General features: G+C 52.3%; 10 protein-coding genes across 10 annotated transcripts; 8 read left to right on the forward strand and 2 right to left on the reverse strand.

Moving 5' to 3' along the window:
- Positions 1-2: 2 nt before the first annotated feature.
- Positions 3-1641, forward strand: BO97DRAFT_409086 (PP1-complex regulatory subunit GLC8). Its single transcript, XM_025695989.1, has 3 exons — positions 3-380; positions 446-1166; positions 1224-1641. Exons 1-3 carry the CDS (start codon positions 329-331, stop codon positions 1348-1350), a joined length of 900 nt encoding a protein of 299 aa, XP_025546445.1. The 5' UTR covers positions 3-328; the 3' UTR covers positions 1351-1641.
- A 985-nt stretch (positions 1642-2626) lies between these two features.
- Positions 2627-4061, forward strand: sfh5 (CRAL/TRIO domain protein; the record flags this gene model as incomplete). The annotated part of the gene is made up of 2 exons (XM_025692180.1): positions 2627-3378; positions 3431-4061. The coding sequence occupies 2 exons, from the start codon at positions 2627-2629 to the stop codon at positions 4059-4061; spliced, it is 1383 nt and encodes a 460-aa protein (XP_025546446.1).
- A 442-nt stretch (positions 4062-4503) lies between these two features.
- On the forward strand, positions 4504-7090 carry BO97DRAFT_446951 (terpene cyclase/mutase family protein). Its single transcript, XM_025698712.1, has 4 exons — positions 4504-4852; positions 4924-5387; positions 5445-6890; positions 6942-7090. Exons 1-4 carry the CDS (start codon positions 4646-4648, stop codon positions 7027-7029), a joined length of 2205 nt encoding a protein of 734 aa, XP_025546447.1. The 5' UTR covers positions 4504-4645; the 3' UTR covers positions 7030-7090.
- A 164-nt stretch (positions 7091-7254) lies between these two features.
- Positions 7255-9312, forward strand: BO97DRAFT_400322 (co-chaperone SGT1). Its single transcript, XM_025694287.1, has 2 exons — positions 7255-8459; positions 8514-9312. Exons 1-2 carry the CDS (start codon positions 7566-7568, stop codon positions 9117-9119), a joined length of 1500 nt encoding a protein of 499 aa, XP_025546448.1. The 5' UTR covers positions 7255-7565; the 3' UTR covers positions 9120-9312.
- Positions 9313-9426: 114 nt separating this feature from the next.
- On the reverse strand, positions 9427-11191 carry BO97DRAFT_400326 (PQ-loop repeat-containing protein). The gene is made up of 2 exons (XM_025694288.1): positions 10986-11191; positions 9427-10920 (listed from the first exon to the last, which is right to left on the reverse strand). The coding sequence occupies exons 1-2, from the start codon at positions 11039-11041 to the stop codon at positions 9717-9719; spliced, it is 1260 nt and encodes a 419-aa protein (XP_025546449.1). The 5' UTR covers positions 11042-11191; the 3' UTR covers positions 9427-9716.
- A 169-nt stretch (positions 11192-11360) lies between these two features.
- Positions 11361-12842, forward strand: BO97DRAFT_409092 (putative SIR2 family histone deacetylase). The gene has a single exon (XM_025695990.1). It carries the CDS (start codon positions 11623-11625, stop codon positions 12763-12765), a length of 1143 nt encoding a protein of 380 aa, XP_025546450.1. The 5' UTR covers positions 11361-11622; the 3' UTR covers positions 12766-12842.
- A 300-nt stretch (positions 12843-13142) lies between these two features.
- Positions 13143-14760, forward strand: BO97DRAFT_409093 (cyclin-dependent serine/threonine-protein kinase phoA). Its single transcript, XM_025695991.1, has 3 exons — positions 13143-13390; positions 13463-13486; positions 13581-14760. The coding sequence occupies exons 1-3, from the start codon at positions 13160-13162 to the stop codon at positions 14493-14495; spliced, it is 1170 nt and encodes a 389-aa protein (XP_025546451.1). The 5' UTR covers positions 13143-13159; the 3' UTR covers positions 14496-14760.
- A 1500-nt stretch (positions 14761-16260) lies between these two features.
- Positions 16261-18817, forward strand: BO97DRAFT_473745 (Nnf1-domain-containing protein; the record flags this gene model as incomplete). Its single annotated transcript, XM_025700270.1, has 6 exons — positions 16261-16517; positions 16570-16771; positions 16836-17333; positions 17395-17441; positions 18046-18438; positions 18508-18817. 6 exons carry the CDS (start codon positions 16261-16263, stop codon positions 18800-18802), a joined length of 1692 nt encoding a protein of 563 aa, XP_025546452.1. The 3' UTR covers positions 18803-18817.
- Positions 18818-18857: 40 nt separating this feature from the next.
- Positions 18858-20784, reverse strand: BO97DRAFT_378757 (uncharacterized protein). The gene is made up of 4 exons (XM_025693130.1): positions 20555-20784; positions 20473-20503; positions 20254-20395; positions 18858-20172 (listed from the first exon to the last, which is right to left on the reverse strand). The coding sequence occupies exons 1-4, from the start codon at positions 20612-20614 to the stop codon at positions 18909-18911; spliced, it is 1497 nt and encodes a 498-aa protein (XP_025546453.1). The 5' UTR covers positions 20615-20784; the 3' UTR covers positions 18858-18908.
- A 1790-nt stretch (positions 20785-22574) lies between these two features.
- BO97DRAFT_409097 (uncharacterized protein) lies at positions 22575-23819 on the forward strand. Its single transcript, XM_025695992.1, has 3 exons — positions 22575-22734; positions 22950-23042; positions 23096-23819. Exons 2-3 carry the CDS (start codon positions 22992-22994, stop codon positions 23411-23413), a joined length of 369 nt encoding a protein of 122 aa, XP_025546454.1. The 5' UTR covers positions 22575-22734; positions 22950-22991; the 3' UTR covers positions 23414-23819.
- Positions 23820-24568: the final 749 nt, after the last annotated feature.

Raw genomic sequence — 24568 nt, forward strand, 5'->3', positions numbered from 1 at the left:
CCCCCCCCTCTCCACCCACCGCCCGCATTTCAAGGCTGGAGATTCTTCCCGCCATTTTTGGTCAGCTCAGCCTCAGTTGCTGGCCTTAACATTCGCGACCTCAGACAGCAGCTGACTCGTCTGATCCCTGTCAGCTTGACCTTGGGACACATCTTCCCACATTTATTTGTCTTCGCTGCTATCCTTCTTCCCTTTGATCTTCACCAATATAGCTCAGTTTCTGCGTTTAGCTCCTGTATTCAATTTTTCTTCACCTCACCTGTGAATCATTACTCTGCTTGTTTCGCTGAAGCAATATCAAAAGGTCTTTTCCCAAATCTTATCCACAATGACCACTATCTCGCACCACATTATGGAGGACACCCAGAGGAGGCCTAAGGGTATGTGATTTTGTCCGCCGAGCATGGCTAGCAACGATCTGACTCTAATCTCTCGGACACTCCAGGTATTCTCAAGAACTCTAGCGGCTCTATTCCGCAGATCGCACACGTCCATGACACCTTAACCGTTCCGCAGACCAACTCTGATGGGGTCGACACCAAGGAACTGACGCTGCAAAACACCTTACAAAATGCCGGTCGCCGTCGCTCTAGCTCCAACACCCGCCCAGGGTCTTCCTCTCGGCGGCAATCACTAGCGCATATTCATGGGCACCCGGAGGAGAATTCACCGCGCTTGAAATGGGACGAGGCCAATTTGTACTTGACCGAACAGGAGAAGACGGCCAAGATGAAGATCGACGAACCCAAGACGCCGTTTGCGCCACACTACGACCCGGCCGAGGACGAGGACGAGCTCGAGGCCGAGGATACCCTGATTGATGCGCAGGGGGTCGTGGTAGATGAACTAGACAAGACGATGAAGGCGCCCAAGCGAGCGGTGGCCGAGGATGAAATCCCCGAGTTGGAGCTGGGCGAGCCGGAGGAGTCCTTCGCGGGGGATGCGCATGTCGGAGTCAATGATCGGATCGTGCGCGAGCGAAGTCTGAGTAATGAATCGCACCGGAGCAACAAGCATGTGGTGGTGGGTGCGGGCGAGGCGAACGGCGATTCTCAATTGGGGCCCGATGGGCTAATTACGTCGCATGAGGCCGCGGAGAAACATCGTCAGTTTGAGCAGCACCGAAAGAAGCATTATGAGATGCGTAACATTAAAGAACTCCTGGCGTAGGTTTATTCCCCTCTCCACATTGCGATTCGTGTGGCTGACTGGCTGTTCTGCAGGCATCCCGAACTGGATGAGATGGACGAGGATGAGGACGAGACTGAGGAGGGATCTACAGCCCCGGCGGTGCCCCCTCCGATGCCCCAGATCCCAGGGCGCTTTCTAAACGGCAATAGATCGGGTTAGATCGGGCTAGATCGGGCCATCGGAGCCGTCCTCTGCTGTGCTGATCATTTCACCTTCATTCTCACTCGCTGCGTTCATTTCCTAGCTGTATATTCCCCAGCGTTGGTTTTCGGTCCAGATGGGCCTGTATGTGTTCTATGAATTGTAAAACCTTTTCTTTTTATTTATTTTTTCTTATCTCGCCCCCTGTTCTCTTTCTCCTCCTCGGGATGGGTCGACCCGGCTAGTCTGATAGATGAGATGGACATAGCTGCTTGCATGCATAAATCCGACCGATTCTTATTCTTGCCGATTTATCTTTCTAATGACTAAAGCAGGGTAGGAACCCAGCAAGGGGACTCGTCATCTGCCTCGTGGACGAGACCTGCACTAAGGGCGAATAGAAGAGATTGCAATCGTATGGGAAGGCGTAGGATAAAGATAGAAATAACATTAGGGCACGCGATGCGCCCCATCCTCGCAGCAAGCCCGGAGCCGAGAATAGCAGCAACACCGATCGATGTATCAGACAGACAGACGGTCAGACCATACGACAGGTGCAGCCTGGCCTGCTCATTCCCTGTCTGCGCTCTGTCAAGGGGAGATAGATGAATGAGACTTGTCTGCCGCTGCCCATAAGTTCCGACTGGAGTAGTCCGTGGATGATTGCGTCTATCGTTGTTTTATTTTCTTTGATGTTGTGCTGTGTTGTCTACCCTTTTTTTTTTTTCCCCCTTCTTCATAGCAAATTGCGACTCAATTTCTCCTAGGTAGGCTGTCGGATTCATCACCCTGAAACACCCTTGCAGGCGCCAACTAATTAGGGATCAATTTAGCCAGCGACCGTTGGGGTTTAGTGACACAGTCTCCAATTATCCATCGTCCAGCGGAGCCATGGCAGCTCCATCGAACCCACGGTCTGGAACCTCCAGGGTCAAATAGTCGCCAAACGATAGTTTCAGGTTGAATCAGCGAATCTGGTCATGTCATCAGATTGTAGCTTGTTGTTATTGTAAGGTGTGTGTGCGTGTGTGCGTGTGTGCACTGTGTGATTGCTCCATTGTTGTCCCTCCCTGTAATTTATTAGTGTGAGCATGTGATCTCCTCTTTCCTCTCCTCTTCGTGTTTTCTTCTCCCTCCCTCTCTTCCTTTCTGTCTCTTTGGCCAATTCCGCTATTGAGTGATTCATCTTCTATTGAGTAAACCCACCTACCTCTGTGGTCATTTACTTAGGCCACACGCTCCGACCTGAAAACTTCCATTTTCAGAGATCCTTCCCTTATCGTCCCTGTCCACTATGTCCGACCAGCAGGAGAAGACGGCGACTTTGGCCGTTGCTGAGTCGCAGCCCGCCACCACCACTGCCCCGGAGGCCCCTCAACCTGTTGCCACTGTTGCTACGGACGCTGTCGCTGAACCCCAGCCGGAAAAGACAACCGAGGAGAAGACGGCCGCGGAACCGACGGCCGCACCCACCACCACTGCTGTTGCTGCTACTGCTGCTGCCGCTGCTCCGGTCCCCACTACCCCCGAAGCTCCCGTTGCGGAGACTGCTCCCGCCCCGGAGAAGAAGATCGACGAGGAGGTGGCGAAGGAAGAAAACCAGAAGGATGAAGTCAAGGAGGATGAGCCCAAGGATGAGGTTAAGGAAGAGCAGCCTGCTCAGCCAGATTACCTGGCAAAAAACCCCGCTCTCGCTCAGTTTTTCGATCGTCTACCCGCCATTTTCTCTGCGACTGGCCACGCGGAGATGTGGGGAGTGGCATTGAAGGATTCGAACGATATCCCCACTGTCAACGTACTGATCAAGTTCCTGCGCGCCAACGAAGGCAACGTTAAGCTGGCTGAGGAGCAGCTGACCAAGGCCTTGCAATGGCGCAAGGAGATGAACCCCATCGCGCTGACTGAGGGCCAGTACAATGCTGAGAAGTTTGGTGGCCTTGGTTACGTGACCAAATACGCCGAGGCGAATGGTCAAGAGGTGATTGTCACGTGGAACATTTATGGAAGTGTGAAGAATGTAGAAGCTACGTTTGGTGACTCGGACGAGTAGGCATCCCCGGAAAATAAGCTGTCAATCTCGAAGCTAACTTGAATTCAGGTTCATCAAGTGGCGTGTGGCACTCATGGAGCTGGCAGTCAAGGATATGAAGCTGAGTGAGGCAACGGCCGTGATCGACTATGAGGGAGAAGATCCCTACCAGATGCTTCAGGTCCACGACTATCTGAATGTCAGCTTCCTCCGCTTGAACCCCAACATCCGCGCAGCCACCAAGAAGACCATCGAAGTTTTCGCCACTGCCTACCCGGAGCTGCTGCGCGAGAAGTTCTTCGTCAATGTCCCTGCCATCATGGGCTGGATGTTCGCCGCGATGAAGGTCTTCCTCAGCAAGAACACTACACGCAAGTTCCACCCTATCTCGAATGGCGCCAACCTGGCCAGGGAGTTCCCTGCTTTGAAGGACCAGTTCCCTAAGACTTACGGTGGCAACGGTCCCGCCTTGCAGGAAAGTGCCTACACGGTCAAGTTGGAGCAGAGCGCTCCTGCTCCGGCTGCCGCTCCCGAAACCAAGGCGGACGCGGAGGGCTCAAAGGAAACTGAGATTCCAGCTGAAGTGCCGGCTGAGGCTGTGGCCGAAGTCCCGAAGCAGGAGTCCCAGGCGGTGGAGCCTGTCAAGGCGGATCCTACAGTGACGGCTGAGGAGACCTCCGCTGTGGGGGTGGCCAAATGAACGTGACGATGCGACTAACGTCTGGTGCTTTCGAGGCCCGGATGCAGTTAGCTGGAGTATTAGAGAACTTTATGGTTATGGCAGGATTGGGCAGGATTGATACCCGGGGGGAATCGGTAGATTGATTGCGTGTTGTTTTGCATACTTGATACCTCAGAACCATTGTGCTTGCAAGCCTTGGATTGGAGATTTTGTCCTCCATATAGTAATTTCTAATTAGGGACTCGATGTCTTGATGATACAAGGACGTTGAGGGCAGTGATAATACATGATCATCACTTCTCTCTCTCTCTCTCTCTCTCTCTGGCTCTCATTTTCATACACAATTAACATGTGATACATCAGATTAGGCAACCGTGCCCCTGATGACTAAGCGGACAGCTCCGCAGATCGACACAAGGAGGAAGTTGGCTCGTTCTCTGATTCCACCTTGCGGTTATTAACTTAACAAACAGACAAGGTTGAACGCGAGTTTCAAGGTAAATCGGTGGATTGGTCAGGTGTCTGTCTGATGTCAATGCGTGTGTCTTTGGCCTATTGCGCTTTGTTCAGTTGATCCCATTTGTTCCCCTTCCATAGCAGCCATGTCGGGAACACACATCGCCCCATGGAGAACGCCGGCCCAGGGCCATTTGACCCCCGATGATCATGGAGATGCCAAAACAGACTATTCTCGCTGGCGACTACGGGATGATCGGGGTCGACAGACGTGGCACTATCTCGAGTCGGATGAGGAGTGCGAGAAGTGGCCGCAGACCGTGGCGGATAAGTACTTTCTCGGCCTGCCTACGGTATGCCTTCCCGCAGTACGGCGTGGTTGCGCGTTTGTGTCTTTTATTTATACTAACGAAGTGGAATTCAGGGTCTTCCCGAGCTCCCAAAGCCCAAGACTCCACTCCAATGTGCAGAAAACGGTCTGGAATTCTTCTCCAAGCTCCAGCTTGAGCCGGGCAACTGGGCCTGCGAGTATGGCGGGCCCATGTTCCTGCTGCCGGGCCTGATCATCACCTACTATGTCACGCATACTCCCATCCCCCCGGAGTATGCGACCGAGATCAAGAGGTATCTCTTTGCTCGGCAGCATCCGGAGGATGGTGGCTGGGGTCTGCACATCGAGGCTCACAGCTCGGTCTTCGGAACGTGCATGAACTACGTTGCGCTGCGATTGGTTGGGGTAAGTGAGGACGATCCCCGCATGATCAAGGCCCGTGGGCTGCTCCATAAGTTTGGAGGGGCGCTTTATGGACCTCATTGGGCGAAGTTCTTCCTCAGCGTGCTGGGGGTTATGGATTGGGATTGCGTCAACCCTGTTCCGCCGGAGATCTGGTATGTTGCCATCCTTGCTCTCGGCTTGAGGTGGTGAGCGCTGACTTGGTTTTCTAGGCTGCTCCCCGACTGGGTGCCATTCGCTCCTTGGCGGTGGTGGATTCACATTCGACAGGTCTTCTTGCCCATGTCTTATCTGTGGTCTAGGAAGTTCGCTCATCCGCTGGATCCTCTTACTAAACAGCTCAGGCAAGAGTTGTACACGCAACCGTATGATTCGATTGATTTTGCCAGTCACCGCAATTCGATTCACGCCGCGGACAATTACTACCCCAAGACGTGGCTGCTGAACACGTTGAACTCGGTGCTTGTCAACTTTTGGAACCCCTACTGCCGTGTGTCGGCGGTGACCCGGCGTGCGGAAGAGTGGACTTGGGAGCTTATCCGAATGGAAGATGAGAACACGGACTATGCTGGCTTGGGGCCGGTGAGCAATCCCATGAACATGATTGCGTGCTACGAACATGACGGGCCCGATAGCTACTCGGTTCGCCGACATCGTGAGCGCTTAAATGACTACATGTGGATGAAGAATGAGGGCATGTTGATGAACGGCACCAACGGAGTGCAGGTGTGGGACACCACCTTCATTATTCAGGCTGTTGTCGTGGCTGGTTTTGCAGACGACCCGAAATGGCGGCCAATGTTGACCAGAGCGCTGGAGTTCGTGGAAGACCACCAGATGCGCGAGAATGTGCCGGATCAAGGCAAGTGCTATCGCCAACACCGCAAGGGTGCGTGGCCGTTCAGCACCAAGACGCAGGGATACACAGTTAGCGACTGCACTGCCGAGGGCTTGCGGGCTACGATCCAGCTACAGGAGATGCACGACTTTCCAAAGTTGATCTCCACAGAGCGACTTAAAGACAGCGTCGACTGTTTGCTGCTGATGCAGAACCCTTCCGGAGGATTCACCGAGTATGAGACCACGCGTGGGTCAACTAAGCTCGAATGGCTCAATGCGGCGGAGGTATTCGGTGGTATCATGATTGGTTACGACTACCCCGAATGCACGACAGCGTCCGTGACTGCACTCTCCCTCTTCAGCAAGTACTTCCCCGATTACCGCGCGGATGAGATCCGAGCCGCCAAAGAGCGCGCAGTCAAGTATATCAAGCGGGTGCAACGGGCTGACGGCAGCTGGTATGGATCGTGGGGGATCTGTTTCACGTATGCTGCCATGTTTGCGCTCGAGAGTTTGGCGAGCATTGGCGAGACGTACGAGACCAGCGCGGACTCCCGCCGTGGCTGTGAGTTCTTGGTGGCCAAGCAAAAGGAAGACGGCGGCTGGGGTGAGTCGTACCTCAGCAGTGAGAAGCATGTGTACGTGCAACATGAGAAGTCACAGGTAGTACAAACGGCGTGGGCCTGTCTGGCCTTGATGGAGGCGGGCTATCCTCACAAGGAACCCCTGGAGCGGGCGATGAAGCTGCTGATGTCGCGCCAGCAGGCCAACGGAGAGTGGCTGCAGGAGTCTATCGAGGGAGTGTTCAATCAGTCCTGGTAAGTGTGTTTCCGAGAATTTATGGGGTCGTCTGCTAATGTGAATGTCAGTATGATCTCGTATCCTAACTACAAGTTGTACTGGCCGATCCGGGCTCTGGGACTGTATGCACGCAAGTTCGGCAATGATGCCTTGTGAAGTACGAGGAGAGAGCACTGTATCTGCTTAGATGTACTACTGTATCATGTAATAGAATAATAACCACCAACTCATGTTTCGGAAAATTACCTGCTTGTAAGGTTCTCCGAGAGGAGAGATGAGTATGGATCACGTGGCATATGTGTTTCCCCGCAGTCTCCGGCCAGAGAAAACAAACGGACCTTCTCCAACTTTCTTTGCTTTCTTCCTGTCTTCTGCTCCACTCGACCTTCTAATCTATCTACTCGATCTTACCGACAAGATTTCACGAGACTCTTCTTACCTTACTCTCTCCACGTTCCATTGACCGGTCCTTCCTACAGCCTACACACGAACACGAAGCTCCATCATCTGCCCCACCAACGATCGACAGCTTCACCAACATAGCACAACACCGTCAAACAACCCAACACTTCATCTCTTGAAGAATACAGAAACCACACACCTCGCCTCTTTGCAGACTATATTGCTTCTCAAAAAGTTTTCTTTGGAGAACAGATAATTAAAATATATTACCTTTCACCGACACAAAGAAAATGGACGCCGCATCCCAAGGCGACGCCGCCTGCACGCAGTCCGACTACGCGCGCGCCCTCATCCACTACACCACCGCGCTCCTCACCTCCCCGCGCTCTCCAGCCTACTATACCAAACGTGCGACCGCCTTCTCACGCCTCAAACCCGCCGACTCGCTCGCGGCGCTGCGCGATGCCGAGATCGCGGTCACCCTGGCCCGCGAGCGCGGCCGGCGGGAATTGATCCTCGCAGCGCAGATGCGGCGCGCGGTGGCACTGTTCCAGCTCGGTCGCGTCGGGGATGCCGGGTTCGTGTTTGGGTTGGTCGATGCGAAGGTTAATGGTGGTGGTGGTGGTGGGGTCGGTAAAGAGAAAGGCACGGAGGAGAAGGTGATGAGTGCAATGGCGGGGATGAATAATAATAATAATAAGTCGGCGGGGGCCGGCGCCGGGGCAGGGGGATCGAAGAATGGCTTCGAGACGGAGTTGCCCATTTGGTTGGCTAAGGTTAGGGGCCGGTTGGAGAAATTGCGGAAGGAGGGCTGTGTTGATGAGGCGGTCGTTGGGGTTAATGTTTTGGAGGTGCCGGAGGGGGTTCAGGTGCCTGGAGAGGGTGAGTTGAGGGCCCAGTTGGAGAGATTGAAGGCGGGGCAGGGTTTGGGTGGTGGGATGAGTGGTGATGGTGGTGATAAGGAGGAGGAGAAGAAAAGGCAGAACGATGCGGGTGTTGGACAGACTGCTGCGAAGGCGTCTGCTGCTGTTCCTGCAGCGGCAACAACGACGACGACGACGACGGCCGCTGCTCCTGAGAAGGTCCGCCATGAATGGTATCAATCGCAAGACCAGGTCGTCGTGACGCTCTATATCAAGGGTGTCCCGAAGGACAAACTTGACGTGGATCTCAAGAGTGACTCAGTATGTTCTTTCTTTTGTCAAGATAGCAAGGATGGCCGCTAACTCCACGACCAGGCCTCTTTGCAATTCCCCCTCCCCTCGGGTGCTGCGTACGACTTCACCCTCGACCCGCTCTTCGCCCTGATCGACCCTTCCACCTCCAAGGCGACCGTCATGTCCACCAAGATCGAACTTGTCCTCCGCAAGCAAACCCCCGGTCAAAAATGGAGTGCTCTCGAGTCCACCTCGTCGACTATCAAGCTCGCAGACCGCCAGGCCGCAACCACTCCTCTCTCATCATCCTCATCCTCCGCCGCCGCCGCCGCCGCCGCCGCCGCCGCTGCTGCTAGCGGTCCTCCCTCCACTTCATCTGGCCCGGCATACCCAACCTCCTCCCGGCACGGCGCCAAAGACTGGGACAAGCTCGCCTCGAGTCTGACCGCCAAGAACCCCAAGAAGTCCAAGTCCACCGACGAGGAGGAGGACGACGAAGGCAATGACTCCGACGACGGCAGCGGCGACCCCGTTGACTCGTTCTTCAAGAAGCTGTACGCCAACGCTGACCCGGACACCCGGCGCGCGATGATGAAGAGTTACGTGGAGAGCCAGGGCACCTCGCTAAGTACGAACTGGGACGAGGTCAGCCAGGGCCCGGTGAAGGTGCGGCCGCCCAGTGAGTGAGTCGATTCCGCGCGCGGCCCTTTCCTACCTAGCTACCATTGTGGCACATGGTTCCGGGAGTTTCTGGGATGTTTTGAGATACAAAATTGAGCTTCGGGGTTATCAGCGGGTGTTCTAGGGATATGCGACTTATATCTTTTGTGATTCATGGGGGGATTTGGGCTGTGTGTGGAGAGAGCTGGCGGTTGTCGAGTCCTGGCATGAATTACCATGTAGAAATGGAATATTTTGATTGTTAATCCTCACTTGTACCATTGACCTCTCCGAATTCGAGATAAGTTTGAAAAAGCTACTATATCTATTCATTCTCTTCTGCTCTAGGCTCTGACAAGCGTATACGTGTATAGATACAGTGAAGAAATGAGGATGATCGCCGGCTGAGACAACAGGGAAACTGTACAATCACCACACCAGTTGACCAAGGGTATACCCTGTCCAAAAATATACCAAGAAGATAACCCAACAAAGGGAAAGAGCAAGAAAAGCGAAACTTTTTTATCTGATAAACCAATCAACTCCGTAAATCCTGTAGGATTGACTCCCCAAGTCCCAATCCCCAAAAGTAGAACACCATCATGGTCATCATCATCGTCGTCGTCATCCACGAACAGTCTCGTCCTCGTCTACACTGGCATCAGTTGAGATTTCCTCGCTGCTATTCTCCTGGTACAGGAAAAACTGCACGAAAATGCACATATCCAGCAACAGCGTGCCGAAGCTGCCGATCAACCAGGACAGGTTGACCAGGATGTATCGGCCGTACTGGCTGGAGAGCTCGGCAGGGGAACATCGTCTGTGGTGGTGGTGGTGGTGGGCTGGGCTCAGGGAGTTCGAGCTCGCACTGGCATCTGCGCAGACGGGGGAATACGCCAGGATCGACAGCACGTAGGTCAGGTTGCCGATGCAGGCGAACAGGAAGAACAAGAGGGAGACGCCGTCGGTGGATTTGCGGCGGTAGTTGAGGAGGATCTGCGGGAGGCGCGACCCAAGGTACAACGCGGCGCAGAGGTAGCCGAAGACTTGGCCCAGGGTATCCATCTCGAGCGATGCGTCGGGAGCGGAAGACGTGTCGTGGTGGCCGTTCGAGGGCTGAGCGGTGCGTTGGCTGATGTACCATCCTAGGACGCCGGCGGCGCAGACGAGAGTGATGGCCGAGGCGTGAAAAAGAGTGGTTTGGAAGGTGGTGAGGGTGCGGGACGGACGAGTTTCTTTGACGGGCTCGATGAAAGGGGTCACGGGGGATAGGTGGGTGCCGTCGACGGAGGGGTGGAGAAAGGATGCGGATGAGGAGTGACGGCGGGCTGTGAGCGGAGGCGGCGGCCGTTGATCATGGTGGTGATGCGGGGTGATGGTTATCGAGGAGGCGGAGCTGGTGTTGTTGCTGGCCTGGTGGTAGGACGGCCCACCGCGCTGCTTGGAGGCCAGGAGAGCGGTCTGCTCTGTGGGCTTGCGGGCCATCACGGGCGAGGGAACCTCCGTATCTTCCTCGAAGGCTTCTTCCTCGTCGTGCAGTGAGGAGACTGCCGAGGCACGCTGCTGAGGGCATGGCTCGTCCCGAAGGGTAAATCCGCGGTAATAGAAGCATTGGGCGAGAAGTACGACATCGGCAAGCGTGTAGTAGACCGCAAGGATGATCATGGTCGGCAGGACACCCTGTAGAACGGCGCCGAGGATGTTAAAGACATCGCCGGCGAGCCAAACGATAAGGAAGAGAAGTGACAGTCCATCGGCGGATCCACGGCGAAAGTTCTCAATGATCTGGGGAGAGAAAACAACTACCCAGCAGGCAATTGAGATCGACCTAATGCTGGCATTAGCATAGGGGAGGATGACACTCGAAACAAGCTAGGTCGTGCGGTCACATACCCACATATTCCACTGAGGGCTTCTATATCGATGTTGCCGGTCTGTGCGGGAAACATGACCGGTGGTCGTTGATGCTGCTGCAAATGACAGAAAGCACGAGACGGGAATCTGCTCCCAATGAGCTCCCAAAATTTCGGAAGTGTTGTGGTAGAGAAGAATTCCGACCGTGAAGCTACTCGGAATGGCAGTGGGAAGCAAAAGAAGGCAGAGACAAGAAGGGACCATAGACAATAAGGGAAGAGAGCGAGAAATGACGTTCCGCAGACTCTGCCGAAGGGAAGGCGGTCACGTGTGACAATCCGGGGTAAAATCTAGACCCTTTATTCTACTGCTCATCGTCACAACTTCTTCTTCTTCTTCTTCTGCAGCTTTCAACATGTGTTGAATTCCCTCACATCAGCACCAGTCGTACTAGTCCGGCCATCCATTGAGCATCCAGGGTAGATCTTCTTTTCTTCAGCCTGAAAAGTTTCCCTGCAATGTTCCCAACAATTCCGAGAAGTGAAACGGTGACTCCCGGGTGATGTAATATGCTTAGTCATGGCTGGACACTCGATCTCTAAACCGGTCCAACCCAACAACTGGAGATTCCAGCTTTCCTCGCCTTATCCCACTGCAATATGAGGCTTTTCGATCAATGACTACACCTTCGATCCGGATCCCCTTTACCGGGCCCCTGCCTCCTCCTATCATTGTTCCTTCGTCAGCGCGCACAGTCGCGGGCGCCATTGACGCCCTTCGATCGTTTCTAACAGCACCACCGTCCCCCTACCTGCGCGGCGTGGATGTGGGCCGACATGCGCAGACCGTGCTCTTGACGGGTGCGGGCATATCGGTCGCATCGGGCTTATCGGACTACCGCGGCGATAATGGCACATATAGAACCAATAAAGCATATAGACCGGTCTATCATCACGAATTCCTCACACGCCATGAGTCCCGCAAACGATACTGGGCTCGCAGCTTCATCGGATGGCCGGGCCTCTTGAAGTCAAAGCCGAATTCGACACACTTGTCCATCCGTGATCTCGGCGCCAAGGGCTATATCAGTTCGGTGGTCACGCAAAACGTGGACTCCTTCCATTCCCTCGCGCATCCCGATTTGCCCACTCTAGAGCTGCATGGCTATTTAAGATCAGTGGTTTGCGTCAACTGTCGGAACCAGGTCCCTCGGGAAGATTTCCAGAAATCGCTCGAAAGACTTAATCCAGCTTGGGCTGAGTTTCTGGCGAAGATGACTGAGATTGGCGCTTTGGATACCAATAACCGTGAAGAACAACGGCGGAGGGGACTGAAAATCAATCCCGATGGTGATGTCGATTTACCAGAGGCGCCCTACTCGACATTCAGATATCCTTCTTGCCCTACCTGCTTAGAGAAGCCGCCCCGTGGTCAGGACGGCAACCTGGCAAGGGTGGATGTGGAACAGGATGGAGCCTGGCTTCCCTCATCCACTGCCGGTATTCTCAAACCCGGGGTCATCATGTTTGGGGAGAACATTGATCCTGCAGTCAAAGAGGCGGCCGAAGAGGCGATCGATGATGCGGGGCGACTGCTGGTCTTGGGAAGCAGTCTTGCCACGTATTCAGCTTGGCGGTTAGTGGAACGGGCTTATAAACGAGGCATGCCCATTGGAATTATCAATCTTGGAGGCGTCAGGAACGAAGCGATTCTCTTTGGAGGGGATCGTGACACTGTGTCGCGGTACATTCGGTGCAGTCTACCCTCAGAGTCTGTCCTAGGCCCGGTAGCTGCTGAACTTCCTCCCCTTGATCATTAAAAGCTTTGTATATAATAGTCTAAGTGAACGAAGTGGACAGACAGACAGACAGACACACAGACACAGACACATATACAAGCTTTCAACATCAACAACAAGGGTCGATTGACGCCGGGCATGTAGTCTAGTGTACTGCATACATAACTATGTTGAAGGAGTAGTGAGTGTTTCGTGTCATAATGGCCACATGCAGAAGATGACTGGCCATGCTTGGGAATAGACGCCGGCGTTGGTGTCGCAGTAGTCAGTCAGGCAAGGAAAGATGGCCGGGCGGCAAGTTGAGCGGGTTGTTTGCCTGCCCATCTCCGAACGGACGGACGGTGCGCGGGGCTCATTTATTACTCAGTACGACCTCTGCTACTAATAATCCCGCCCGCCTTCAATCAGTCCGGTCATGGACAGTCGCAACAGTTCACGACTTTCTACTTCCTCCTTGCAGCGCTCCACCACCGCCTATCTCGATCTTATCTCGACCCTCGTTTCGCCCAAGTCATTCCTCACTAATTCGCAGCGACCCAAATCGCCTTCGATCCAACCCCAACCCTCGGTCGCACAGGGGAACCTCACCACCGCGTCGCCAACAATGGATAAGCAACAGCCTAGCTCTTTCCAGCAGCTGGAAAAGGTTCGCCTGCCTCGACCTTATAAGATTAGCAACTCTCGATATTTTTGCTGACTCTTGTCCGGTGAATTCTAGCTCGGAGAGGGTACTTATGCTACCGTACGTAACCCCATAACCTCCTGCCTCCACTGTCGCACCTTGGGTTGGCCTCTTCTATAAGTCCATGCAAATACTCATACGGTGGCGATTCAAGGTTTTCAAAGGACGAAACCGCCAAACTGGTGAGCTGGTTGCACTAAAGGAGATCCATTTGGACTCCGAGGAAGGCACGCCATCGACCGCGATTCGAGAGATCTCTCTAATGAAAGAGCTCAAGCATGAAAGCATTGTCTCGCTGTATGATGTTATCCACACCGAAAACAAGCTGATGCTTGTCTTTGAGTACATGGACAAGGACCTCAAAAAGTACATGGATACCCGTGGTGATCGGGGTCAACTGGATCAGGCGACCATTAAATCCTTCATGCATCAGCTTTTGAAAGGCATTGCTTTCTGTCATGAGAATCGGGTCCTTCATCGAGATCTGAAACCCCAGAACCTTCTTATTAACAAGAAAGGACAGCTGAAGCTCGGTGACTTTGGCCTGGCCCGTGCCTTTGGCATTCCTGTCAACACTTTCTCCAACGAGGTTGTGACGCTGTGGTATCGTGCTCCGGACGTCCTGTTGGGCAGCAGGACATACAACACAAGCATTGACATCTGGTCGGCCGGTTGTATCATGGCAGAACTGTACACTGGTCGCCCCCTGTTCCCTGGCACCACGAACGAAGATCAACTGCAGAAGATTTTCCGTCTCATGGGCACACCTTCGGAACGCTCATGGCCCGGCATCTCTCAATTGCCGGAGTACAAGTCGAATTTCCACGTGTATGCAACCCAGGATCTAGGCCTAATCCTCCCTCAGATCGATCCTCTTGGGCTAGATCTGTTGAACCGCATGCTCCAGCTGCGGCCCGAGATGCGTATCAGTGCCCACGACGCCCTGCAGCATCCTTGGTTCCATGATCTTCCTCAGTTGCAAGCGCAGCTGCAGCAACAGCAGCAGCAGCAGCAACAGCAAATGTCCGGAGCATACGGAGGCATGGTTCCTCCTCAGCAAGCATATTAACCCCCGAGGGTCGAATACTGATCAGTCTTCGACTTCGGTATTTCGTGTATTGATTTTGTGCTCTGCTGTGATATCTTATCTTGGCACCTTATTGAGTTATTTTTTTTTCTTATCAGATGAAGGACATGATGAAGCAATTGGGTTGGTTCTAGAACGAAGAGCGTGGCGTTATACTTTGAAGAAGATTTCGATGTGATGTTCTCCTGTTTCTCCTTGGTCTTCGCGATTTTCACTCTTTGTTCCAGCTTATATTAGCGTATGCGAGATTAGTATCATCATTATATTACGTGAATACTATCTGCATCTTGATTCTCGTTCAGGAGCTCGCCAATTCGCTACCTTGTTGTAAGCCAGGATCCTGATTGAGCTTGTGGTCGTACCAGCCCTGTTCCCTGCGATGCAGATCACCCGGTTCCAGATCCGGGGGCTATAGGGGGAAGAAAACGATGCTCATCCAAGCAAGGGCTATAGTGATATGCATGCTCCAATGCATCTGAGCTCATCAGGCCACTTGCTACTTTGGTTGATTGGAGTCAAATGGCATGAGACCTGTAAGTCTGTCGGGACATATTCGGGAACATCTGGATTCAAGACCTGGCTGTCTCGCTTTTTCTTCCTTGCTTCCGCTAAAACTCTATCGCACTCCAAACAATAGCCTCCTCGCTCGGCAGAGATTTGCTGAGGATTCGGAAAGCGAAAAACACCCGCGAGTTTCTCTTTGCCTCTCTGGGCTGCCAGCGTGGCACTGACTTCTAAGGATTAATGTTGGCTGATGATCGACATCGGATGCTTAGGGCTTCGCTGCTATTCTTTGTTCCAGATTGTTACATCAATCATCTCCAACCGCCATTCCCTGCGCAAGCCGGCTGAAATTTCCTCCAATGAGTTGGATAATCCATTGCAAATAGCTTGGTCGGTTGTCGATTGCAAGGGTGCATGATGGAACTCAACGCTACTCGTACAAGATTCGCGGTCATCTCTCAAACCATTCAAGCGCCTTAGGTGTCCAGCGACGCATTCTGCAAGTGCTCGGAGTAAGTCAACTAGATTTGATCTCATGCTGACTGGCCTGGAGCCCGTTACCAGCGGCTTGGTCGGAGTTGATGCCTGTGCCAATCATTTAATTTCCCCCTTTTCAAATGAGCGGGGAAGGTTCACTCACCGTTTGCCTGCGGTTTTGACACCATTCCTTCCTGTAAGGTTCGTCGCATGAAGCCGTTGATGGAAATGCCACATGGAGACAGAGGGGCGATTCGAGTGTTTGATGCGGACAAGATCGTCACAGTCAATCTGTTGGCATACAATCTGGGGACGAATTTCTGGTCTACCCAGACCATTCTCACCTTTGGACAGGGGCTCTGCCTCCCATCCTTGAACCACTCGATTTCTTACATCAGTATATTGTCGATAGCAACGAGAAAATTGATATTGAAGTGGCTCTCTCGGCTTTCTTTGTCTTTGAGAGCATCCTGCAGTGTGGGACTATTTACCACCGTGACCCTTTCTGACTCGCTCGCTCGCAATGGCAATGTTCGTTTGTGTCGAACAGACGTTGGAAAAATTACTTTCGAGACTTGACCCCCGAGACTACTGACAATGCCCAGACTATAGGGGCTTGCTAGTACCTCGGTGGATTTCAAGGTTTTGTCAATGACGAGCTGCGGGTGTAAAATATCTGATATATCTAAGCTTAGCCTCTGCAGAGCTCAAGAGTTGAAGACTAGTTGTGTGGCTATCTGCATCGGCCACGCTTGGTCGTGAGACAATGCCGCTATCGGAATCGCACTTCAAAGCTATCTCGGTCACGGAGCGAGTCTGCTCGGCTGTTTCTCTCTTTGGAACCTTTATTATTGTTATATCTTTCCTTTCCTCCTCGTCCTTTCGCAAGCCCATCAACCGACTAGTATTCTACGCATCATGGGGCAACATGATGGCCAATGTCGCAACCCTGATGTCTCAGTCAGGAGTTCGGCTGGGCACCGGAAGCAGCGTCTGCCAGTTTCAAGGCTTCCTTATCCAGTGGTTTGTCACTTGTGTATCTCAAACGAGGAGCGTCACTGAATCGAGCTATTAGGTTCATGCCCGCTGATGCCTTGTGGACTTTCGCCATGGCCTGCAATGTGTATCTCACTTTCTTTCATAAATACGACTCTAAGCGGCTGCGGCAGTTGGAGCTGAAATATCTACTGGCCTGTTATGGATTGCCGTTCATTCCTGCATTTGTTTATTTCTTCATCGAGACCGAGACCCGGGGCAAGATCTACGGCTCCGCAACGGTATGTGCACCCATGATCTCCGGAGACTATCATCCCAGCCTTTCATACTTATGCGGTCATACAGCTTTGGTGCTGGGTCTCGACACCTTGGGACTTTCTACGCATTGGCCTCTTCTATGGGCCAGTGTGGTTAATCATGTGCTTGACCATCTTTATCTATGTGCGCACAGGCAGTGTCATATATAAGAAGCGGCAGCAGTTGAATCAGGCCGGCAACTCCGACTCTACCAGTACTACTGAAAACATGCAGAACATTCAATTTTCCAAAGTCACTGAGTTTTCCATTACTCGGGAAGTTGTGCATGCTCTGCAAGTACCGTTCGGGGAAGATAGTGGTCCAATATCAACCAAGAGCCTCCACACATTCTACTGTCCATATTCAGTTACAATTCAGGGCGGCAGTGAGCCCAAAAGTAGCGAGGGTACTGCAGAGCAATCTTCCCGGAATGACCAGTTCAGCACTAGTATTCAACGCCGAGCGACAATGATAGAGACAAACTCGGCAGCATGGGCCTACAGCAAATATGCAATCCTTTTCTTCATTGCGCTATTGATCACATGGGTGAGTCAATCTTGTTCCTGGGCCCTAGTCGGTGATTAACAATGTGGTTCCAAACGCACAGGTGCCGTCCACTGCCAATCGAGTTTACTCACTAGTTCTCCCGCACAAGTCTAACTTTGCGCTGAATTATATTTCAGGTCTGGTACTTCCGCTGCAAGGATTCTGGAATAGTATCATCTATGTGTCAATCTCATGGCCAGCATTCAAGGAACTCCTGTTTCTAGATCGGAAGGCTGGCGTGCAAGATCAGAGTCAATTGGGTCGGAGGTGAAAGCATCCAGAGCGAGAGCACTCTGGAAATAGCGGAGTCTTCTCAGGTCTAAGATGTCAATATCGCACGCGAGGATCACTGTGTGCCCTCAAAAGGTCGACGTTCCAAACTTATCTTTCGTGCTTGTATAAATACAATATTTTGTCCTCGCTTCTACAAAGTATAATGTTTCATGGGGCCGAACCATGTCCACATCAATGATACAGCGTTCTTTGAAGAGTATATTTCTTGCTCACTATAGTATAGAGTCACGTGACAGACGCGTTTCATGGCGCGTCTTTCGCCGTGCATCGCATTTCCCAAAACTATCTCCACTCCCCAGCTTCATCAACCACGATCGAAACTATCTGCCTAACGCGCTGACCCCCAGAGGAAGAGAAACGGCTCCCACAGATGAACTAAATACGTGGATAGAGCTTCTTATTACTCCATTGAACACAGTCCACCCACGATGGCCGCATATACCAATCCCACCAACAGCACCACCCGGCCCGCCGCCTCCCCCTCTCCTCCCCCTCCTGCCCCTGTCGCATTGACCCCCGGCCCACGCGTCGCCAAATTGCAGGAAATCTTCGACAAGGCACTGGCGCGCACCCTGCGCGCGAACTCATATGCAAACTTCTCAAGCTGTTTTCCCACTCCCGCCAAACATGTCCCCGCCAGCTTGGAATCCGTTTGGCGACAGCTGAATGCCAAATTGGAGGAGAGCGCCCGAGCCGAATTTGAGGACATTCTGACGGAGAGAGATGCGATCCGGCAATTGAATGAGCTGGATCGGTTGGTTGGGGAGGCGAGGTATAGGAAGGACCATGGGGTCGGGGGGGAGAGTGTTGCGTATGTTCTTTTCTTTTGGTCTCCGGGTAACATTGGGTTGAAGAACAGACGGACTGACTCTTTCGACAGTCCACATACGTTGCCGCCGGACGATCTTTTTCGAGCACATCTTCTACCCTACATGCAAGAAACGCAGTCGGATCTGAAGACCAACATCGAGTCGGTTCAGAATGAGAATACGGAGCTGGCGCAGCGGGTGCAGGCGCAAAGGGAGGAGATTCAAGGATTGTTGCTGAATCTGGAGTCTATTGTTGCGGACCTGGAGGGCGCTGCTGCCGCTGCGACGCAGTTCAGCAGTGACAATAATCTCCGCCAGGAGGCTGCTGAGATGGATGAAGAAGTTAGATCTCGGTCTGAGATATGAATAAGACTTCCAAGCACCACGTTACATCGTACGCAAGGCAATCAGTGGGTTTTGGACGCGGTAGGCTATCAATTTCGGCCTGAACCTAGTTGTCATTGCGCTACGACTATGACAGCAGCCCCTCCATGTCTCCTGGACTCATCCAGCCGTCATCGACGACGTCCTCGGCTACCATCATCAGTTCCTTCGGCGCGGCTCTCCTAAGCTGGTCCAATTTCTCCTTCTGTCCTTCTAGAGCCGCTGCAATGGCTTCTTTACACGACCCGTCCCGCAATTCTTCTGCGGCTCCGTCTCTCCTGGCCAACGCCGCAGCTCCTCGGTAGTAGGTCTGCGCATTGCGTAGCAGCGTGGCTGCATATTGCTGTGCCATGGCATGATTCCAGGGAGGCATGCCAAGCCTCCATCTAGCGATTTCCACGTCTCCCCTAGCCAAGTGAATCTTGGGCAAGTCATCTGCCTCGGGATGCTTGGATGCTTTAGTCAGAGCGTCCAGCGCCGCAGACAGTGCCTGCCACCGCAAGGACAACGCTTTCGCAAACGCTTCCGGCTCGTAAGGGGGAAGATCCATGAGCGCAGTATTGAACGATGATAGCGCATCCGCTTTGCTGCAGAGACCGCCTGGATCGGCGGAGAGATCCAAGCCTGTGCCGAAAGCTTGTGAAACCTCGTTGGAATATGTTTCAGCCTCTATCTGACCGCTTCGGTAGAGCAATTCATTTAGACCGCAGGTGAATTTGGCCCGGGCTAATGCTGCCTCATATTGTCTGTTCGAACCTTCTACATAGGTGGAAATGCGCTTCTGCAGCAGGTCGGAAGAATAATCCTCCACCCATCCCAGGCCAACACCGGGATTAAATGTGAGCAGGTTGCAGAGAGTTGTCAATGTCTCAAGCTGCGCTATCGCCGTGTCGACCAGTGTATCCTTGGTCACCGGCTCCACAATCGCTGCCCATTGCTCTTGCTCGTCCGCTGAATTTGCCTCTGTTGATTGCTCGGCATCCTTCTGCGTATTCTGCATCTCTACCTCGGGGTGTGCGGCGTCCCCCAACTCCATCTGTTTAATCTGTTCCTGCATCTCGGTGTACTTCAGTTCCTGTAGAAGCAGGCAGCGCTGAAAGAGCTCGATCGCTTCCTGCAGAAGTTTCACCGCCTGAGAGAGGCACTCATCGGAGGGGTGTTTGGAATCAGTCAAGATCTCGGCGATGCTCGTCAGCACCTGGCCTGTGTTGAAGAGTGCGTCTGCATTATCTTGCTCCAGAGCGAGCGCGACTCTATGGGACTCTAGAGCCTCCTGCAGCACATCACTCAACGGGGCAGACAGCTGAGCTTTTAATCTTGGATGCTGGGTGATTTCGTATTGAACTCGAGCTCTACCATATGTTAGGCACGTATTCATAGAGATAGTCACATTACTCGGAAGCAAGGTAGTTCGAGGAGCATCTACGACTCACTTGTTGTAGGCCAGGTCAAACGCACTGGGGTGCTTACTCAGACCCTCGTCATAAGTGTTGATGGCGCGCATAAAGAAACGCAGCGATTTCGCAGCATCTCCAGCCCGCCATTTTTCTCCAGCTTCCTCCTGTTCCACACCGACTGATAGGCCGGGCTTCGGTTAGTCTTGTAGTACTCAAACTGCGTCTCGATATCTATGGAACGGGCTTGTGACATACGCGCAAGGTATTCATCGGCAGTTTCGGGTGCCTGAGATGTACAATTAGCGTTGAAAGACACAAGCAGGTATTGGATCCATACTCGCTGCGCGGCCTTTTTCTTGGTCTTTGCCTCCTTCAGGAAGGTCTTTGGTTTCGGCATTCTTTTCTTTTCTTTTTGTTTTTACCAGTATTTGCGGACGTCCTCTCAGCTCGGAATTTACGGTGATAGCCCACGGTACGGTACACAATAGGAGATGGAGATGATATAAGCAAAAAAAAAGTTCAAAAAAGAAAATCCGATATATATCTCTTGGATAGCGTTTCAACCGCGACTGAAATGACGTGCCGTGCTACTGTTTTTTTTCTCAAGTGGTTGCCGTGCGGGACACACACACCGCCCCGATAGCCGCCCTCTTCTTTGTTCGGCGGAATCCGGGAGAGAGAGAAATCACGCCGACATCAAAGTGTTCATTGAATTGAGAAGATCAGTTTGCATGTGATCTACCGTACCTCTGCAGGTTTGTACAGTACCTAGGTCGGGTATTTGTGGAAAGGAACCATGATTGCAGAAGTATTTGGTGTGTGTTACGAATGCTAATCAAGTCTATGACACAAGCGCCACGTCAAGCATTAAATGATCGACCTTGATATAAGTACTTATACTTCGTACTACCTACCTCACTACGGGCTTCTCCCCGCAATTCGCAAGGTAGAGCGGAGGATACTCGAAGATATTGCAATTCAACTGGTTACCAGGGTCCTATAATCGACAATTGACGAGGCATCCAGTGAATTGACAGCTGAAGAGGGTCAAATGGACTATCCTTCTCTTTCGGGTGATACCGATTGAGCTCAGCTGCGATTCTCTGCAGAAACCCTCCCCCCAGCTGGCAGAGGAAGTTTTTCCCTTGCTTTGTCCAGCTTTGCGAGTCTCAGCTCGCGTGGCGGTCGGTGGCCGCGGTACGGCAAATCCCTGGCACGTGGCAGGCGATGGGCTGGCTCTGGCTTTAATCTATTACGGTGCTGATGGAGGGCCGGCCTTACCTTATGCCCTGATTCCTTCTCTCTCTACTGATCTACTCTGTCCGCTATCCTCTATCGCTGCTCCTGTTCTCACTCGAAAGTTGTGTCGGATCTCGATAAGCAACACCACAGGACAAAGAACAAACTTACCATAGCATCCCGTCGATTTCGTCAAATGACCGGCCAGGAACACGTTGATTCAACCTTTATATCTCTCTACTTTTTCCACCCACCAAAGACAGTTTTAGCTAACTAGTTTACGATCTCATCTTAGTCACCTCAGGCCAAGCGGATCATCGTGCATCGTCCCTACTTTAAGGTTAAAAGCCGGGTGATATGACATTCCGCTCAGACCTGGTACTATGTACAGTACAGTACCCATAGTACGTCCCGGTATGTGTTCAACTAGGTTCATGGTGTTCAGCAGCGGGTCCTCTCTCCCCTCTCCGAGAACCTCTGTTTGAGCAAGCTGCTATCTGTCCGGTGTCTCAACCTTCTTTTTTTTTTTTGACAATTTCTTCTTGCCGGGAGGACTGACCACCTCGGGAAGTTTGACAAGGCCTGGTTCCGGGTTCTCTCTCGGCTACAGTCCAGACACCAGGATAGATCGTACGGACTACAAGCCACTGGGCTAGAAACCGAGAACCCAGGAATGGGCATGGCGGTGGATTCTCGTAACCAAGGGAGCATGCATTGTGAGTTAACCAACAATCAATGCCAAAGAGAGAACGATAGAAGAGGAGAGGGAGAGTGTCCCCGTTCCTTTGATCTTCAATATCTTCCTTCTTAAATGTTTATATAATTCTTTTCGAATTTATTCTCCCACTACACTAAATAAATATTGCATGCCTAAGGGGAAACTTGGGTTTTAAAAAGAAAAACCAATAGATTTTTGGCTATGGCTCTCATTACAAGTTACCCGGGGCTTTTCCGACCCACTACAATCCATCTGCCGCCGTCGTCCCTTTCGCCCCCCTCCCCCAAAAGCCCAGCCCGTCCGTCAGTCTCTCCTGAACGCTCAACGCATGTCACACCTGCACTTAATCTCCCAGCTCACCACATCCTCTCCCTCCGCTATTTCTCTCTGCCTCTTGTCTTCCTTTCCTTCCTTTTTAATCGAATCTTTCTCCACCCCGTGTCCTCTTTCACATTGTATAACATCTCTCTTCTTACCTTATCTCATCGTCTCCCTGTTTCAAGAAACAAAAACAGACACTCCGATCATTTCGCCCCTATCAGACTGTGACTCCTTTGTAGGTATGCACATTTGCGCAAACCTTACATGATCTTCTCAGGCTTTCTTTGGCGTGGCCACTGGAGCTAGAAATCTTCCCAATCTTACCATATCCTCCTTTTGGAAGGAAGGCCCTCACTTGGCCACGCCAGCATCTTCATTTTTTGCATCTGATTGCCATATTTATCACCGCAACGGGCCCGTCAGTCGCTGACCAAGTTCGCTCAACCTCTTCTAGGTCACAACAACATATTTGCGCTCAACATTGCCTAGACCAACAATGGCCAGACACACCTCGGTCGACTCCGAAAGGCCTATCATGGCGCAGTCCGTAAGTCTATCGCGCACCTGGTATGGTGCTTTGATCCTGACTCGGTATCTTAGAACCGGACATCGAAGAGATTCTCGACTGTGAGCGGAAGCCCCTCAGTTGCGTCATCAGACCTTTCGAGCCTGCCTAGTGGAGATCCCCGCCTCGCCGACTTCCATCACCTGCGCGATGGCTTGGAACGCTTGGAAAACAAGCCCCTTCTGAAACAGCGATTTGTTCCCACACCCGAAAAGACCGATAATCTGAGCAAATTGGCTCTGGGAGCAAAGGTCGAGCGCGCTCTGGACCGAAGAATGACGGGCCAGGATGCCATCATGCGCGAGCCCACCTTGAACGAGAAAGCTGTTGTCGAGTCGACTGCGTCGCATTGATATGACCTCAAATACTTTCGTAAAGATGTCGACTGGATTTCCCGCATGATTGTTATGGTTTTTTGTGATCGAATTCTCGCACCGTACCCTTGGGGTTTAAGCCTCTTGTTTTCCCCGTTGCTGCGACGGAATCCTATGAAACGCGTCTGATACCTATCATTTTCTGGATGTGAAGCCTGTCTAATATCTGTTTTCATACCCCTGCCTCGAGCTAGCTGTTCTGTTTCTGCGAGTTTGACGCCCCTTGCGGCTGCCAATACAATTCTTTGTTCTTTTTCTCCGGTTTACAGGTCCTTTGCACTTGAACGAGCTATATGACCCCTGGAATAACCTATGTTATGCTTGGAAGGTGGTTTGTGTTTCCTCAGATCAGTGGCCGCATAAATTGAGTTCTGATAAAGGCGACCTACAAGATGATATCTCTCAACATTCAAATTAGACATGGAGCAGGATTCTGCGATGTAGTTTGACCGTGGCTCGAAAGCCAATGATCAAAGATTCCAATTTATTCCATTGTTTGCAATAGTCCGGCCCAAACAATCTTCGCCTGAGGTGTCAGCAGATGTCTTACAGAGGGATCGAAAACAGTAGGCGGTGAAAAGGTGCCAGGTGCCAAGTAGCCGTGCCGGGGATTTTGCAGGAGGTATCGAGACGGGAGGTGGTGGTAAGTCCCGTCCGACCCCCCAGCAGGGCAAACTGCACTCTCGATCTCTCAGGTCTTCCCTTCCTCTTGACCTACCATCCTCACCACCACCAAACCACCACAATATCCTACCGATCTTATATTCACACCACTTTTCTGAACTTATCACTTTCTACCACCTCCTCCCTTTCAGATCTCTCTTACTCTTCGAATTCTTCAGCGCCCTTCACGCCTCCGTCTTCGTCTTGCCTTTTCCTTTTTCTCTCTTCTTCTAACCCGCGTGTTCCTCGGGCTTTCTCGCACACTCAATTCCGAATCGCACAAGACTCCTCAATTTCCCATCTCGACGACTTCGACGCGCCAACGTCTTGAACATATCTGTTCCCATTCTGTCTCTCTTGTCTAGCTTGTTGCATCTCTCGTGAGCTTGCAATTCCTTTTCCTGATATTGTACGCGCCATTTTTCCTTTTTGTGCTTCCGCCTCTTCGCTATCGCGACCCCCCCCCCCCCC

This window comes from Aspergillus homomorphus, assembly GCF_003184865.1.
Source record: "Aspergillus homomorphus CBS 101889 unplaced genomic scaffold BO97scaffold_69, whole genome shotgun sequence".
Taxonomy (NCBI): Eukaryota; Fungi; Ascomycota; class Eurotiomycetes; order Eurotiales; family Aspergillaceae; genus Aspergillus; species Aspergillus homomorphus.